The sequence below is a fragment of the Colias philodice genome, chromosome 5, assembly GCF_061535455.1.
Source record: "Colias philodice isolate Cphi_HAF_F1 chromosome 5, ilColPhil1 Martin Lab GWU primary, whole genome shotgun sequence".
Taxonomy (NCBI): domain Eukaryota; kingdom Metazoa; phylum Arthropoda; class Insecta; order Lepidoptera; family Pieridae; genus Colias; species Colias philodice.
Genome location: NC_143090.1, coordinates 3,408,784 through 3,426,491, shown reverse-complemented (window position 1 = coordinate 3,426,491; position 17,708 = coordinate 3,408,784). Strand labels below are relative to the sequence as shown.

The 17,708-nt window shown below is 34.0% G+C and overlaps 1 protein-coding gene and 1 long non-coding RNA gene across 2 annotated transcripts in view; one reads left to right on the top strand and one right to left on the bottom strand.

Moving 5' to 3' along the window:
- Positions 1 to 17,708, top strand: part of LOC149488349 (uncharacterized) — a 97,840-nt gene that overhangs the window by 42,155 nt on the left and 37,977 nt on the right. The gene's annotated exons all lie outside the window — the stretch shown is intronic.
- LOC149488353 (uncharacterized) lies at positions 590 to 10,145 on the bottom strand. The gene is made up of 9 exons (XM_089695034.1): positions 9,863 to 10,145; positions 9,319 to 9,499; positions 9,050 to 9,118; positions 8,082 to 8,210; positions 4,613 to 4,756; positions 3,680 to 3,896; positions 3,147 to 3,297; positions 2,028 to 2,164; positions 590 to 1,719 (listed from the first exon to the last, which is right to left on the bottom strand). Exons 2-9 carry the CDS (start codon positions 9,491 to 9,493, stop codon positions 1,572 to 1,574), a joined length of 1,170 nt encoding a protein of 389 aa, XP_089551160.1. The 5' UTR covers positions 9,494 to 9,499; positions 9,863 to 10,145; the 3' UTR covers positions 590 to 1,571.

Here is a 17,708-nt window from a genome sequence, read left to right as displayed (position 1 = left end):
CATTTTTTAAAAAATCATTTAAATTTCACAGGAAAAGCGTAAATTCTTGTTTAATTCATATCTACGCGTTAGTACTTCTTATAAAATTCCAATTATTACTAAAAGTTAGTAAAAACATTAAAGTAACTAGTTTTGATAAAATTTTTATTGAATTTTGTAGTAGAAAAGAAATTGTGTTATTTTACCCAAAAATTTGCAGTGGCCAAGATTCCGTGCCGGTGAGTGTATTTTATACCCGTACCACATACTATTAATAATATACTACGTATACGAAGTCGGAGCGGGCCGCTATGTTTTTATAATATACAACGTTCACAGTTTTTCTGTAGTGTATTTAGTATCAGCATTGCACCCGTGCGAAGCCGGGGCGGGTCGCTAGTAACCCTATAATTGCATATCATTTATTTTGCATTTTTTGTGTTATTTTATTATTTTTTATGAAACTGGGGTAATGAATATGCTAAGGAATATGCCTTCATTGAAAATAAATTTAAAAAAAATAATTTCTATTCAACTTGTTCCAACACTAATCCTGCATACTCGATCAGTTTAAATGGATCGGAAAAAGTGATTAAAATAAAAAAACGGGTTTGTGTTCTTAGATTCCTTTATGATCTTATAATTAAATAACAATAATGTGAAAAACTTATTCGAATGGTGAAAATAAGATAAAAAAATGTTTACCATTAAATAATTTTAAATTGTTTAAGAAAAAAAATACGAAATATTTACATAATTGAGACCAATTCTGAGGGTGCTTCAACAAAAATATTTTTGGACGGTAAACATGGTAACACATATATGACAGGATAATTAATAATTATGTTATAAAAAATACATTTTCAGTGTTTATTGCTCAAGATTCCACAGCGCCAAAAACTTAAGCTACGTTATAATATTATATACAAAATAATATTTACATAAAATTAAACAAAAAGAGAACGAAACACCACGCCACTAAAATATTAGCTAATAATGATATTCTACGCCAAAAATAATTTAGTGTGTATGATAAATATAAAGACTATATAGACATTGTATTGTATTGTAGTGCATTAACCCTTTTATAGTAAAAATATACTAAATTGCGCGCATAAACTTATGTACTGTAAAGAGGATGAAAAATTAAAGAAAATTCTTATTCCGTGAATTTAGCGCAAAAACTTAACTAAATATAATTAACGTATAATATAGATTTTCACGAAAGTATTAAACCAAAATCACAATTTCACAAATATACCGTTAACTGCAGTTACAATATAAATTATAATATACTCAAAATTTAGGTAATTAATTAATGTAAAAAGTAAAATAATTAGCCGTGTGCAAGAAACCGTAAATCGATGCTTATTTAGAAAATTTTCAAACATGGTATTAAAATGAAAAACATAACAACACTTTATATGAATATTTCAAATCTCTCTCTAGAATAGCAACACTGTTTCGAAGGTACAATTAATATCACTGTATTTTCATAAATTTGGATTTTCTATGAAAACGACTGTCACTCAAAACTTTCTATTCCTCTAATTCATTGACACTATGGTTGAATATTGGATGATTTTGGTGAATCAGTTGTTAGGTATTTGTTGTGGCGGTCGTCGGTCGAAGTGGAATGTATCGGACAGGTAGAGGCCGAAGATGGCAACACTGTAGAAGACTGTCAGCCCGAACAGAGCTACGCTCGCGCTTGCGGTAAACATGTTTGAATATTCACATCTGTAAAAACAAGAAACTAGTGAACACATGAATTCTTGCAATTGCAATTGTTTAAATATCACTTCGTTTATTTAAAAAACGAAATATTTAAAAGAAAAATATTTCAAAACATTTAATATTATTTTTCACTGGCAACCCTCACTTTACCTACTCAATCAATATATATATTGCAAACACATAATATTTATTGCCATCCTTCGATAATTTTGAATTGAATAACATAATTTTTTTTCATTAATTTTTTTTATTTACAATTTAGCATTAACATATCAAAACAATTAGAATTTGTATTTCTAAAAGTACAATACCTGAAGAACCACACAACGGTGAGGGCAACACTGACGAGCGTCATCAGTATATTCTCCAAGTCCCATGTCCGTTCTGCGGCTGGGGCTTCTGTTATCAGCTCGTGGGTAGCAGCTGCTGGTTCCGCTTGCCGTTGTTGCTGTTAAAAATATATATTTGGAAATAAATATTAACAAGAAAAAATTGAACATTCGAACAACCTTTCTTTCACCATTTTTTTGAGATTTTAATTAATATTTAACGATTGCAATGCTTTTCTTAAATTGTTGTTTATTTAGTCGAAAATATATAATTAGCTTGTGACACAGATAGAAAAATAGTTGATTTTGCTATCTATGTTTATACATACTTTATATGGTTTATTGCCACTGGCAAGGGCCTGTCTTCCGATCCAGTGCTTTAAACTGGACTGGATTGAAAAGAATCCAGCACTGGAATCCTGTTTTTTTCGCCTCAATTACGTCAACACGTCACCAATATACATACAGTCGTCAGTCGCCGCCTCGTGACATCCTTCATTCGAACCGCAAAGGACTGCAACGCGCTTGCTGAATCTGTGTTCCCCGACGAGTACAATTTGGGAGTCTTCAAGCTAAGAGTGAACCGGTACTTACTAGGGAAGCGCGGACCATCTCAGACCACATCGTAGCTTTCCATCAGGCGAGATTGTGGTCAAGCGCTTCCCTATCTTTACTAATATTAAGCTGAAGAGTTTGTTTGTTTGAACGCGCTAATCTCAGAAACTACTCGTCCGATTTGAAAAAAAATTTCGGAGTTAGATAGTCCATCTATCGAGGAAGGTTATAGGCTATATATCATCACGCTAAGACCAACAGGAGCGGAGCAATGCGGGTGAAACCGCGCGGCACAGCTAGTCTACAATAAAAAAAGACGGGTTCCACTCCGGGAGTGCCGGCAGAAGTGAAAACTTGATTATTAACATTGAGCATGTTTGATATTTTGGAATGGTATCCGTCTTACGCTTTTTCGATCAGGTCACGTGTCCTGACGCGAGTTTAAGATTTTATACCCATTACAGAAAAAGTGCTCAACGCCGCTAAAGAAGTTTTCACTTCAATAAAAAAAAAGAAAAAGTAGAGCAGTGTAGTGTGTGCGCTCACCTGCGCGCGCTTGGGGTGCACGAGGCAGTGCACGACGGCGCGGTGGTGCAGCCCGCACGCGCGCAGCGTCGCCGCCTCGTCCACGAGCACGCGCCCGTTGAATATCAGACGCACGCGGCTCTCGGAGGACAGCTCGGCCGCGAAGTGGCGCCTGCGCAGACACATAGATACTCACAATCCTTACAAAGTTCATTTGAATGCGTTGAATTTTTTTTTATTCTGAAGTATATCAAAATTAAAAAAAAATATGCCATTACGTCAAATCAACTTTAGATTCATTGATGAAAATTACAACTTGTTCGAATCCAGTTTGTTTTACGAAACATAACATTTGAGCTATTTTTTTTTTCTTTATTGGACACTTAGAAGTACGTATATATATACAGGATTAGCCATTACTTAATTCACCCAAAAAATTTTACAGTGCTTTGAAATCAGGCATTGGATATATTAAAAAAAAATATCAATACAGTTGGTCTTGTCTTTTGTCTTGTTGTTCTGAAAGAGAAAATAAAAAGGAATTAATAACTCACCATTTGAAATCCTTCAAAAGCTCATCAAGACTCCCTTCCACTTCTTTCAAAGTGTCGTTCAGGTATTTTAACTTGATCAAAATCTTATTTGAATGTTTTGTTTCCGCTGCTTCACTAGTTGAACTACTTGGGCCTTCATTTGTAGTAACATCAGCTGTGTTTTGTGAACTTTCATCTTTCTTCATACTACTTGTGGAAGTTTCCGTTGTATTTCTCTCTAGATGATATAACTTATTGTTAACTAATATTGAATACTTTATCTAATATTCAAAATATAGTGCTCACTTTCAATGTATCAACAAAATAGAATATTGTTTATTCAGCACTCACTCTGAATGTTCTAATAAAATAATAACTTTATAGAATGCAAGTTCTTACATAGATAAAAGTCACAATCAATGTGACCTTAATTAGAAATAGATACAAATATATTATTGTACAGTCATCAGCAAAACTTCTTTGGAATTTTATTCAAGTAAACAATCCAACTTTCGCATTTATAATATTAGTAAGATATTACTAATATTATAAATGCGAAAGTTTATGAGGATGTGTATGTGTGTGTTTGTTACTCTCACGCAAATACTACTGAACCAATTACAATGAAATTTAGCACAAATATAGAGGGTAACTTGGATTAACACATAGGATAGGTTTTATCCCGGAAATCCCACGGGAACGGAAACTATGCGGGTTTTTATTTGAAAACGCGGGGGAAGCCGCGGGCGGAAATCTAGTATTCTAATAAACTACAAATCTTGTTAAATTTCAATGCTGTAAGCATCTAATGTTTTAATCATATAATATGTACACCAATAATTAGTAAAAATTCATAAATGTGTATAATTTTCTCATTACTTCAACTGCAACGTAATTGATAGTAATGCAAAAAAAAACGCCATTAAAAAGAAAATTATTGACTGACAATATTACCATTGTGAACGGTCATATCAGCTTCCATAGCACTAACAATGCTGTCCATTTCTCTGATCTGAGCCTCACTGGCCGGCTCCATCTCCTCTTGGCTCTCCGTCTCTACTGACGAGGTTTCTGTTGACGTCTGTGAGGTAGTTGGCGCTGCAATGGAGAAAAAAGACGTGTGGCACTCGGGGACTGCCGCGGTAAAGCTATTGCATGCTATGCCTTCAAGCCACACCTCCGCCAACGTCGGAGTGGGGAGCGTGAGGTTTTTTCGTTACGGTATTTCTGGATTCGGTCCCCGCGCTCAAGGCCCGCGATAGAAGCTATACAATAGCTTAAAAAAAATTCTATGACTGATACAATTCTAACTTTACAGAATAAGTACTTATATACTGAATAATAAAAACATTTTTTTTATCGCTTAAGTCACTTTTGCTGTAAAAAATAATTATATTGTAGTCAAATTCAAAATTCAAAATTCAAAAATTCTTTATTTGGAACATAATATGTAACAAATTGTACATAAACTTAAATTACGATGACATCCGTAAAAGCATAAGAGCTGTGGCACGGATGCCAACGCCCACCTCCATACATAAAATAAGTTCCATCTTAATAATGTAACAAGTTTAACAATAATATGCAAATTAAGTCGGTTAAAAATAGAAAAAAAAAAGTAGTACAAAATTCTAGACAGCAGGTGTGTTTGTGAGACTGAAGATGTGTATTCGTGAGTGTATGAGTATATGAGTGTGTGAGTGTGTGTGTGTGTGTGAGTATGTGCCAGTGTGTATGGGTTTTTCCAAGTTTTAGACTGTAAATTTAATAATTTCTTCAGTTTCTTCATACGAACGGGACAAAAGCCAATCAAGGACTATATTTTTAAGTTTAAAATTACAGAGTGGGTAGATATTTAAAACCTGATTGAGTTTATTATAGATTAAGGAACTAATAAATGGATAGTGGCGACCAGCTACCGCGGTTCTGCGACGTTCAATAGTACACACCCTGTCATATCTACGCCTGGAATTTATAAGGTTGGGGTCATAAGAAGTATCCAAGTGTTTTCTCATAACAATTTTTAGTATATATAATTGACGTACCGACGGCACTTGGCATAGGGCATACAATTCGCTAGTTGGAAAGCGGAGAGGTTTGTTGGTGATTGTTTTAAGTACAGCCCGTTGGGCTCGTTCCGAGCGAATCATCAGAGATTTAACACAACCTCCCCAGGAGGTTAGACAGTAAGAAGTAACAGACTGAATCAGTGCGTAATAGACCGTTTTTAAATAACGGAAGTCTATCACTCCTCTAAGGCATTTGAAAACATATATTAATTTTCTGACTTTAGAACAAACGGTATCGATCTGTTGCTTCCACGACAATGTTGGATCTATTGAAACTCCCAAATATTTTAAACTAGTGGCTCTCTCCAGATGTGTACAACTACATTGAACAAAAGGGTCAGTTTTGAGACAGTCATGGGCGCAAATGGTGAATGTTAGTGGGGGTGTTCGGAATAGATAAAATAATTAAATGGTCACACTGATGCGGAACCGCGATGTTTTCAATTGGTGAGTCGACTACATCACCTGATGAGGGAGCTGCATTCATATTAATTGTTTGTCGCAGTCTATCGGGGTCCGCCAACCGCGCCGCTAGCGAGCAGTCGTGTATTTAGTGTTTTATCGGCCTACACGGAAGATAGTTATCTGCCGAGCGCATCGGGAGCGTTATTAAATTCGGCATTCGGCCCACGGAGTTTTTAATATCCATAATATTGTGTATTCTTAATTGATATTAGTAATCACGCGCTGACCGCGAGTTGTTATTGTGAAGTGAAAGGACGACGGCAATGGCAGCTGTACTGTGGTGACGTATATACATCGTAAATTGTCTCTTTTGCATTATCTTTTATTATCTATTATTCCCGTAAATATAGTTTTTCCTCCCCAAGGGGCCCCTATTGTTTTTATAACATTTGACTGACCGACACACCACATATTATGTGCAGTTTATGTTCTACGCAACGTGGTAATCTCAGGTATGTACCTAGGTTTGATATTACTATTGTTAGTGTATAATGGTAGCAGAGCGAAATAAATAACATACATAATTCGTACGTATACAGAGAGTGGTTCGCCGACCACTGGGTTTTTACTTTTTTGGGTATACGTAACAGGGGGCATGGACGAAATTTTGGGCGCAAAAGTTATAAATTTACTTTTCGCAATATTGAGGGTAAGAAGATTTTGTTGCAGCCAATATTGGACAAGTTTTAAGGCGTTTTCAGCAATACTACGTACCTCATTCCATGTCTGAGCATAAAGAATCAGAGTAGTATCGTCAGCATACGAAATTATTTTACAATTATTGAGAGAGAGGTCACATAAATCATTAATGTAGAGTAAAAACAGGGTAGGTCCTAAGACACTGCCTTGAGGAACGCCGAATGAAACTGAAACATACTCACTCTTGATGTTATTAATAACGACACATTGTGTACGGTCAGAAAGGTAACTGCTAAATATATCCAGAACAGAGCCTCTGATACCACAACGTTCAATTTGGATAGAAGAATAGGAATAGAGACAGTGTCGAATGCTTTAGAGAGGTCCAGAAAGAGAGCTACAGTTTTCAGTTGATGCTCAAAATTGTTAATAATGCAATTAGTTAATGACAGTAATGCATCTTCTGTAGATAGGCCCCGTCTAAAGCCAAACTGGTTTTTTGAAAAGACATTATTAGAATTAAGAAATGTAAGAAGCCTGTTATTTAGGACTTTTTCAAAGATTTTGGATAAAGCTGTAAGCACAGATATCGGACGATAATTTGCGACACTATCTCTATTTCCACTCTTATAAATCGGATGGACAACAGCTCTTTTAAAAACAATTGGAAACACGCCTTTTGATATGCAGAGGTTTAGGACATAACAGATAATAGGGGCGAGAACTTGTCTTGCAGATTTAATGACGGACGCGGGAATACCATCCCAGCCAACTGCACATTTGTCTTTAAGGTTGTTAATAATTGTAAGGATTTCTTCGTTTTCAATGTTCAGAAGTACCATTGAATTTACAGGAGTATTTAAAGAGATTTGTGGAAAGATGTTTGGGTTATTATAATTATTTGAAGTAGCCGATCGAGAATTTTCAATAATTTTATGAGCCATATCCTTACCCACATTCGCAAAGTAATTATTGACTGAATTGACGGATAGACTGGGACAACTACACGAATTTAATAAATCACTTGCATTAGAACCCTTTCTTTTTTGTCCGGATATTTCCTTTATGACATTCCACGCAGCCCTGGGGTTCTTTCTGATTTTCTGGAACCTACTAGTAGTATCTCATATTTACTTCACTTCAACACTTTATAAATATTCCACCAAACCTAATTCAAAGCTTTTATTTAGCAAATAGACACGTATACATTTTTTACAATTGTACATCACAATTTTTAAACAAAGTCATACCATCGATCAGTCTATAGAAATGAAGGCGATTATTGTCCAACATGGCCATGTCTGCGTCCACAATGCTATCCATCTCTTGTATGGGAATCACTCTATTCCCACTACTGTTAGTTGATGTTGAACTGCTTGCTAAAAATACAGAAAACTTGGTCAAATTAATGAAATTATACTTGAAATTCCAGTTTTAACCATGGCTAATAACTTAAGTCCAATGTGCTCAATGTAATGATTTTTAATCACTACATAGTATAAAGCAAAGTCGCTTTCCCTGTCCCTATGTCCCTATGTCCCTTTGTACGCTTAAATCTTTGAAACTACGCAACGGATTTTGATGCGGTTTTTTTTAATAGATAGAGTGATTCAAGAGGAAGGTTTATATGTATAATAAGATCCATTAAGTAGTGGAGAAGTACTGTTATTTTTGAGGTTTCTAATGTGATGTCGTAAAAAATTACATTTATTCCGCTTACATTGCAAACGCAGGCTGAACCCTACGAGTTTTATCAAAATAATGTACTAAGTATTATACACATTGAAAAGGTCTACAGAAAAGTCCGCGATGGTATATGTCTATCTCTTATGGATAACCCACAATAACTTTTTTTTGTCATTTACTTTTTACGACAAATAATGGCTAATTTTCGAAGCGATTTTAACCAATACAGCATTAATCCTTAACCAATTAAATACCATGGATACATTGTTCATTTAATATAGATCTATATGGCCCTTTACACCGTATGATTTAAGTGAATATTTTCGAAGATATTACAGATTTAAAAATTGCGGGACGTAGCGTTTGCGGCCGCCCGGCTATGTATTTTATACCCGTGCGATGCCGGAGCGGGCCGCTATATTTTTATACCTATACAACGTTCACAATTTTTCTGTAGTGTATTTAGTATCGGCATTGCACCCGTGCGAAGCCGGGGCGGGTCGCTAGTAATTGATAAAAAAAAATATTTTACCTATTGGTTCGGGAGCAGGTGTTGGCGGAGTGTTATTTACTGGTGGACTAGGACTAGGCATAATTGATCCTGAAATGGAAAATATTATTTTGACACTTACTTATTTTTAGCTGATTTATATAAAAATATACTTATGATAAAGGCATCTCATTGTTGATTAGCATTAAAAGCAAGATCAGTTAAAAAACTAATAATATATGGGCATTTCTCCGCAACTCCACATCAAGCGCCTATTTTAAGTGCAGGGAAAAAGTAAAAAAAGAACTTACTTGTTCTTATACTGACTGTTACCGGATGGGTGGGACGAGATCTCATAAGCAAAACTGTTCTATATCTGTCTGGTCTAGAATTAGTCGACCACCAGGCTAATGACGCAATGACTATCACTAACACAGTTATCATAAACTGTATAACCTCATCGCCAACACCCTCTATTAAAGTCATTGTGATCTAAAATTAAGAAATTGTTGTCATATTATTTGGCAAATATAATTAGTTTAAACTTTAAATATACGAACACAATTTTGGGAAATACAATTATTATTGTAACTTGTCAAGGAAGGTCACAATAGAATGCACTTCTTGCATGGAGAAGCATAAATTAGAAAGATTAATGGAAAAACACCCAACAGTAATGATGAGTATATCATTGTAATGTTATATACTAGGTCCCTTTACGTATACATATTATTTAGCCCAAAATAAATGCTTCTTATAATATTTAAGAATCCGTCATATATTTTTTTGTAATTTTTGTATATTAACATGAGTCAAGGTCATGTACAAGGCGACAATCAAATGGATATTTCTTACCTCACTTTTACAGTCTCTGATACTGTTCAATAATAACAAAATCAAATGAGATGCCAAATAAAGTAGATAAACATTATGATGCCAGCTGAAAATACGAATTATGTTGATTTCAAACTTCAAAATAAATACCCGAGTGTTTATACTTTACACAACTAGGTACGTCAAAACTCGAAGCTTTCTTTCTGTATCACTTCAAATGCCGTTTTATAGATGGTTTTTAAAAAGTATGTATGATGATATCACATCCAAATCTTTTAATCCTATTTAATGCAAAATCCTATGATATTAGCACAGACTAATAATAATATACTACGTATACAACAGACGGTGCACTCCATACAAAAAAAGTTGCACTATGAATTTACGCAATTAAAGCGCCAGTGGGGAAATAACGTACTACATGTTCGATTATATCTCTTAGTCTTTTGCTTTTAACACACTAGATGGCACGTTAAACACTGACTTGATGTTCTTTTCCTTCCAGAGCCACTAGATGGCACTAATGTAAATATATGTACACGTACCTTTTATTTTCAAGTCTTTGGCGTCAAGTGTCAACTGTCAACTGTCAACATAATATTTTGTACACGTTCGCAATAACAAATTTGTTCAAGAGAGGAGAAGAATTAATCCATCCCAAATGTAAATACGATTCTCCACAAAAACATTGTAGACACAAGAAAGGGATTTCTACATTTGCTACTAAGAAGGATATGGGATCATGAAGGATTTCATGTGTTTTAATACCAGTAAAATGGAATGAGCGCCGTGGCCGTGACTGTGTTTGGTACATAAAGAATGACAAACATTCAACTTAAAATTATTATGAGTGCATTACGGGCAAACACACAATAAGTTGTCCTTTGACTAAGATGTACTTAATTTTAAGGAACACTAAAATGGATGGCTAGAATAGGTAAAATCGCATACATAGTATTTATTTCTAGTCTGTTGTATAAATAATCAAAGACTACAAAATATATAGTGAACTATGTCTTTAATATTAATTCTACAGTTTACAGTGTAGTGTGCAATCTATTGTATGTGTGCGTCTAGAATATATAGTCCTGTTGTTCTACAGTTTAAGCAGTTCAATACAAGCTTACAGTCGAGTCAAGTGTTTCATTAACCACCAACCATTGCATGGCAACCCTGCCAGTTTTGTAAATTGTAGTCTACCTAACCTGACTGTTGTTTTCGATTTGTATCACACAAAGAATACTATACCAAATTTCAAGAAATAAGAATTAAATATTTGATTAACTTTTACTAATATACAGGAGCTTATACATCAAACAAGACCAAAACAGGGCTTTGGAGAAAGTGTGTATGGACAAAGACCACAATACATATGGTGCGGACAACTGCATGAAAAGCATGCAGTAAGGGACATTAAATAAATAAATAAATAAAACACATTTATTGTCAAGATCACAACACGAGATACATATATAAACGAAGGAAAAACAAAAAGAAATAAAAAGAAAAATAATTAAATAAAAATAATCTTATTCCTAAGAACTGTAATGTGGCAGTGAGTGACCTGACAAATGGAGCCAACTCAGTATATGATGGCAAGGTGATTAATACCTCACCACCACTGATTTTCAGTGACCCCAAGTGACTATTGGAGTTTCAGTCTAGAATTGTATATAATGATAATTTAACATGAGTATATTATGGGAAAGATATATTTCTATTAATATGATAAATACTAATAAATAAATACATCAGTTAAAACATGATATACATATATATACATATATATATGTATAGGTAGATATAATATCAGTATGTAATTATGTATATACTTAATGTAAATAAATAAAATGAAATTATGTATAACTATGTTACCGGAAATGTATGAAATCAAGGAATTGTATACAAATCCTAGTGGTCTAAGATCCGAATATAAGTCGAAATGCAACGGCGTGATAATAGAATGAGACCAATTTTATAATAAATTAAGTGTTTTAAAAATGGTTTGACTGGAAAAATCCTGGACAGGATATTTTTTATTAGTTATTAAAAAAAAAATATTTTCATTTTTTATTAATTGCAGTTTCGAGATAATAAAACAAACGTTATTTGAAGACTTATTTACGAATGGGTCTCAAACTAATAGGAAATGTGTACAATGCCGATGCCACTTAGGAAATGTATAAAATATTGTTTAATAAACTATTTAATGCATACATATCCTAGTAAATGTATAATCTTCCTTGGAATTATATATAATTCCAATATCGTATTAGGAAATGTATATAAAGTAAATGATTTCTGTAATAAAACACGTTGTTATTTTTTTTTATTATAGCACCTATTGAGACAATCGGGTAACAGTCTTACCGTAAAATAATAATAATATGTTCATATTATCTTACTAATTAACATTTCTTAAATCAACTTATATTCAATCAAATCAAATTTTCATTTATTTAAGGGTGCTATTACCGATTTTTAACAAAAAACGCTATTTTACGGTACCATTTTAACTCAAAGCAATTACACGTGAGAACAAAGTAATATCTTAATTTAAAGATAATATATTCAGATCTACGATCATCTTATAAAAATTGTACGACGTCATACAAAATTGTCGCTGAAATACGATTTTCCCAGCACAATGATCGCATAAAATGCAAAAAAATGGGGTCTAAAACGGTACAATTTTAAGAAAATTAAAAGCGTAATCTATCTTCTTACCTATAAATTATTGAGGGATATATTATAGTCCTTTATAGATTCTGATAATTTTTTTGTATCTAAATCAAAATTTTATTTCAATTATTAGCTAAAAAAATACTTCTTGATTTCTTCATACATTTTGCTCTCGCGGGTTGTCAGACCGCGCTCAGAAGCGCTCTTGGAAGGACGGGTGTATCGCTCCTTGTCCCAAAAATAAAACGAATTAGAAAAAGATTATTGTGCGTGCACTGTCGTTTTCGTGATTTGAAATATTTGATACTTTTCAGATGCTCTTTTTTATGGGTTGTTGAATAGATTGGTGGGGTAAAACAATTCAAGATGGCGTCGACGAAAATTTGACTTTTTTTCGTGATGGGTGTCATTTTCATAGTTTTTGGGGTAGCTATTAACGAATATGAGGTCAAAACTGAAATCCAAGATGGCGCCGACAAAAATTATACATCATTTCGTCATGGGTGTCATTTTCATGGTTTTTGGGGTAGCTATTAACCAATATGAGGTCAAAACTAAAATCCAAGATGGCGCCGACGAAAAATTTGACTTTTTTTCGTGATGGGTGTCATTTTCATGGTTTTTGGGGTAGCTATTAACGAATATGAGGTCAAAACTCTAATCCAAGATGGCGCCGACAAAACTTTTACATCTTTTCGTCATGGGTATCATTTTCATGGTTTTTGGGGTAGCTATTAACCAATATGAGGTTAAAACTGAATTCCAAGATGGCGCCGACGAAAATTGTACATCTTTTCGTTATGGGTGTCATTTTCATGGTTTTTGGGGTAGCTATTAACCAGTTTGAGGTCAAAACTAAAATCCAAGATGGCGCCGACGAAAAATTTTACATCTTTTCATCATGGGTGTCATTTTCATGGTTTTTGGGGTAGCTATTAACGAATATGAGGTCAAAACTATAATCCAAGATGGCGCTGACGAAAATTTGACTTTTTTCGTGATGGGTGTCATTTTCATGGTTTTTGGGATAGCTATTAACGAATATGAGGTCAAAACTAAAATCCAAGATGGTCGTCGAATTTCAAGATCGCGTCATGGTAATACTGTCGCGTTATGGAGCAAGGCGGCGGTTTTGGTATCTATGAATCTGACACGTTTTCTCGGCACACACGTTCTTTTTTTTATTATCTTCGTTTAAATGTTTTAGATAAACTTTATTTTAAAAAAAGTTTAGCGAATATATTTAAAGTTAATAATATCTGTCAGAATATAAACACAGATGATGATTGCCACAGAGTTGCGTTTTATATTACATTTCTAAATTCTAATATTTAGAATTTAGAAATGTAATATAAAACACAACACACAATTTTAAAGAACATTGAAATGCATATGCATTTCAATGTTCTTTAAAATCGATCGTTTTTTTTAAGACTTTCTACAAAACTGTAGTTGTTAACGTTTTAGTTATTTTATTTAAGTTTACTTTAAAGGAGTAAGAAAAATATACCTAATTATCGACGGTTATATTGGGGATTTGGTAATACCTACATAGCTGTCTCAAAAACCTTGATAATGACACCCATGCCGAAAAGATGTAAGAGTTTCGTCGACACCATCTTGGATTTTAGCTTTGACCACATATTGGTAAATAGCTACCACAAAAACCATGAAAATGACACCCGTGATGAAAAGATGTAAAATTTTCGTCAGCGCCATCTTCGATTTTAGTTTTGACCTCATATTGGTTAATAGATACCCCAATAACCATGAAAATGACACCCATGACGAAAATATGTAAAATTTTCGTCCGCGCCATCTTGGATTTTAGTTTTGACCTCATATTGGTTAATAGCTACCCCAAAAACCATGAAAATGACACCCGTGTCGAAAAGATGTAAAATTTTCGTCGGCGCCATCTTGGATTTTAGTTTTGACCTCGTATTGGTTAATAGATACCCCAATTACCATGAAAATGACACCCATGACGAAAATATGTAAAATTTTCGTCCGCGCCATCTTGGATTTTAGTTTTGACCTCATATAGGTTAATAGATACCCCAATAACCATGAAAATGACACCCATGACGAAAATATGTAAAATTTTCGTCCGCGCCATCTTGGATTTTAGTTTTGACCTCATATTGGTTAATAGCTACCCCAAAAACCATGAAAATGACACCCGTGTCGAAAAGATGTAAAATTTTCGTCGGCGCCATCTTGGATTTTAGTTTTGACCTCGTATTGGTTAATAGATACCCCAATTACCATGAAAATGACACCCATGACGAAAATATGTAAAATTTTCGTCCGCGCCATCTTGGATTTTAGTTTTGACCTCATATTGGTTAATAGCTACCCCAAAAACCACCCACAATTGCAAATGTGTTTGCTACTTAGGAAAAGTTCAGATTTAAAGATATAGATAATGTGACGAATTTAATTTATTTAATTCCGACTGTTTCTCGGAATAACATACCTACATTTACTAAGAATTGCATACAATGCCGGGTTTAATATATTGCCGGTAACATAATATTATGTATGATAATAATTCTTAAAAAAGTATTTTATATATTTCTTAAAAAGCTTCGATATTGTATACAATAATACAATTCATATTCAAATTGTTGTAAAATAGTCCCACTTTTTTAAGTTGGTTGAATACATTAAAATACTTATAAGGATCGTACCTACTAATAAAAATAACAAAATGAATTTTTTAAAGTTCCCAGTAATCTTCTGGATTCAATTTCAATAAAAATATAAAAAAAAAAATATCAAGTATGAAGATGGTCTATAAAATGGATTGCGCTATGTTTACGTGAGCGTGATGTCCCGCGAACCACGTTGCGACGTTAAATACCTAAATTTGAGTAACGCAGATTTGTGACAGCGTCCTTAAGGTAATCAGTCCCCTCGTCCTGCTGTCCCCGTGTACATGTCGCAGTTGGATTATATAATCCGCCGTATTACAAACGGCCGGCATTTTGTAATATGCCGAAATTCGTCTTTTTCAAACATTCTACAAAAAGACGGTCGCGAGCTAAACAGAACTAAACAGAAATAGGAGCCCCACTTCGTGGGGCTCCTATTTCTGTTTAGTTCTAAAAAACACGAACCTAACCTAACCCACCCCCTTATCCAAACCAAAAAATTCTGATTACGAATTTTCGGCATATTACAAAATGCCGGCCGTTTGTAATTCGGCGGATTATACAATCCGATTGCGACATACATACCCCTCGTCCCGCGTACCTTCCAATATCTTAGATGTTTTACATTTCCGACTGTTAGTTAGGAAATGTATGGATTTCCTAGGAAATGTGTACTATAAAATAATTTATTTCACACATTTCCATGCGATTTTAGGAATTACATATACATTTCCTGGGAATTTTATACAATGACGGATTACATACATTTCCGTTAACATATACTTACAATGTTTATAATTATAATGATAAATAGGCAGAAAATAACGGTCTATATAATGTTATGTTATATTATAACCAGTAAATAAAATAAATATTTAATTAAAGTTTATGTGTAAACTGTAATTCGATACAAATGCAGGGTTAGAACAGGATTTTAAAATATGTCTCCGGTATTGGAAACGAAAATTATTAATATTTGTTAAACTGGTTAAATGGTGGTGGAATGTTGTTCCAACACTTATGGCTCTTTCAATTTATGCGTTTCGTATCGGACCGCTAGTCGCTACAGTGCCGACTGCCGAAGCTGTGCGTTTGTCGTACGGCGCACGGCCGGTCGTTTGTTTTCATACAAAATGCACGGTGCGGCAACAGCGCGGCGTCCGTACCGCGAACGCTCGACAGCAGGACGGCAATCTACAGATCACCCATATTTGGCAATCTCGCTTCACCTAATGGCCTTGTCTGTTCAAGCCGAAATGAATTAATTACCTACTGCAAAAATTAAATAATTTAGATTACCTGGAAAAGACAAGGAAAATAAACTTTAAACAAGTGTTCGACCGATTATTACCAAGTAGGTAAATAAATTAATGACAAGACAAGGTAATATGCTAATAATTTCCTAAAGAAAACATTTTTTTTCAAAATTTTCACATAATAGGTACTAGTACCTAACTAGACTCAAAAGTTTATGATAAGTCAATAAATGATAAATAGAATATGTTTAAGTAAAATGAAGTAGTTTATTTTACAATAAATTAATCTTATAAATTACCAACTTTCATTCTACGGCTTCAACCGTGTGCCTTATTCAATCCCTGTTCCTACACCTTGAATCCAACTAATATTTATGCAACAAAATTGAGATGTCCTTTTTCAACGTAGGTATGTACCGTGTATGTATATCGAAATTTCCGTCAAAATCGGTTCAGACGCGTGCGGGAATACCTATTTTCTCGTGGTCCCACTATTTTCTATTTTGTCCTACTATGACGGAGTAACTTTCGTATTTATCTACAAAACAGAAATGATTTGATTGTTTGTTTGTTTGTATTGGATAGGATCCGAAACTACTGGATTGATTTGAAAAATTATTTCACCATTCGAAGCAAAAATTATACCTACCTGATGAACATAGGCTACTTTTTATAACGGGAAAATACTTCATTCTTATGGGAATCGATGTCGAAATATTTAATTTTAGGCGCATAAAGAAAAAAAACGCAAAGGATCATTCAAAACCTTTTCTACGGTTTAAATCTCAAAACTTTTTGGTTCATACTTCATATAAAGGTAATCTGATAGGATTATTTAGAAAATAAAACAAGATGACGTAGGTAGGTATTTAACTTTAGTTTCGATTTATTATCATTATGATGATTTCTTGATATTCTTAACGACGCGGTTGGCGCAGAGGTAAAGTAACTGCCTACTGAGCTGACGGTCCCGGGTTCGATCCCCGGTCAGGGCAAATATTTGTGTGATGAACTTGATTATGTGTTTTTGGGTCTGGGTGTTATCTATATATGTATTTATAAAATATTAAATTACTAGCTGTGCCCGCGACTTCGTCCGCGTGGAATAGTGACTGCATAGTAGTTACTACTTAACACACAATTATTGAGTAAACACGTCTTGAAACACGTATTATCATATACAACTAAATTATAAGTACTTACACATTATTATAAAGTTAAGAAATAAAATAAATAATAGCACAAAAGAACTGTTAGTAAAATTTATTACTA

What these genes read in the sequence shown, in the direction of transcription:
- LOC149488353 (XM_089695034.1), bottom strand. Translation starts at nt 9,493, where the DNA reads ATGACTTTAATAGAGGGTGTTGGCGATGAGGTTATACAGTTTATGATA. An exon ending in AACAGTCAGTATAAGAACAA is followed by an intron (nt 9,119 to 9,318) that starts GTAAGTTCTTTT and finishes TTTCCATTTCAG; the next exon opens with GATCAATTATGCCTAGTCCT. An exon ending in ACCGTTGTGTGGTTCTTCAG is followed by an intron (nt 1,720 to 2,027) that starts GTATTGTACTTT and finishes TTGTTTTTACAG; the next exon opens with ATGTGAATATTCAAACATGT.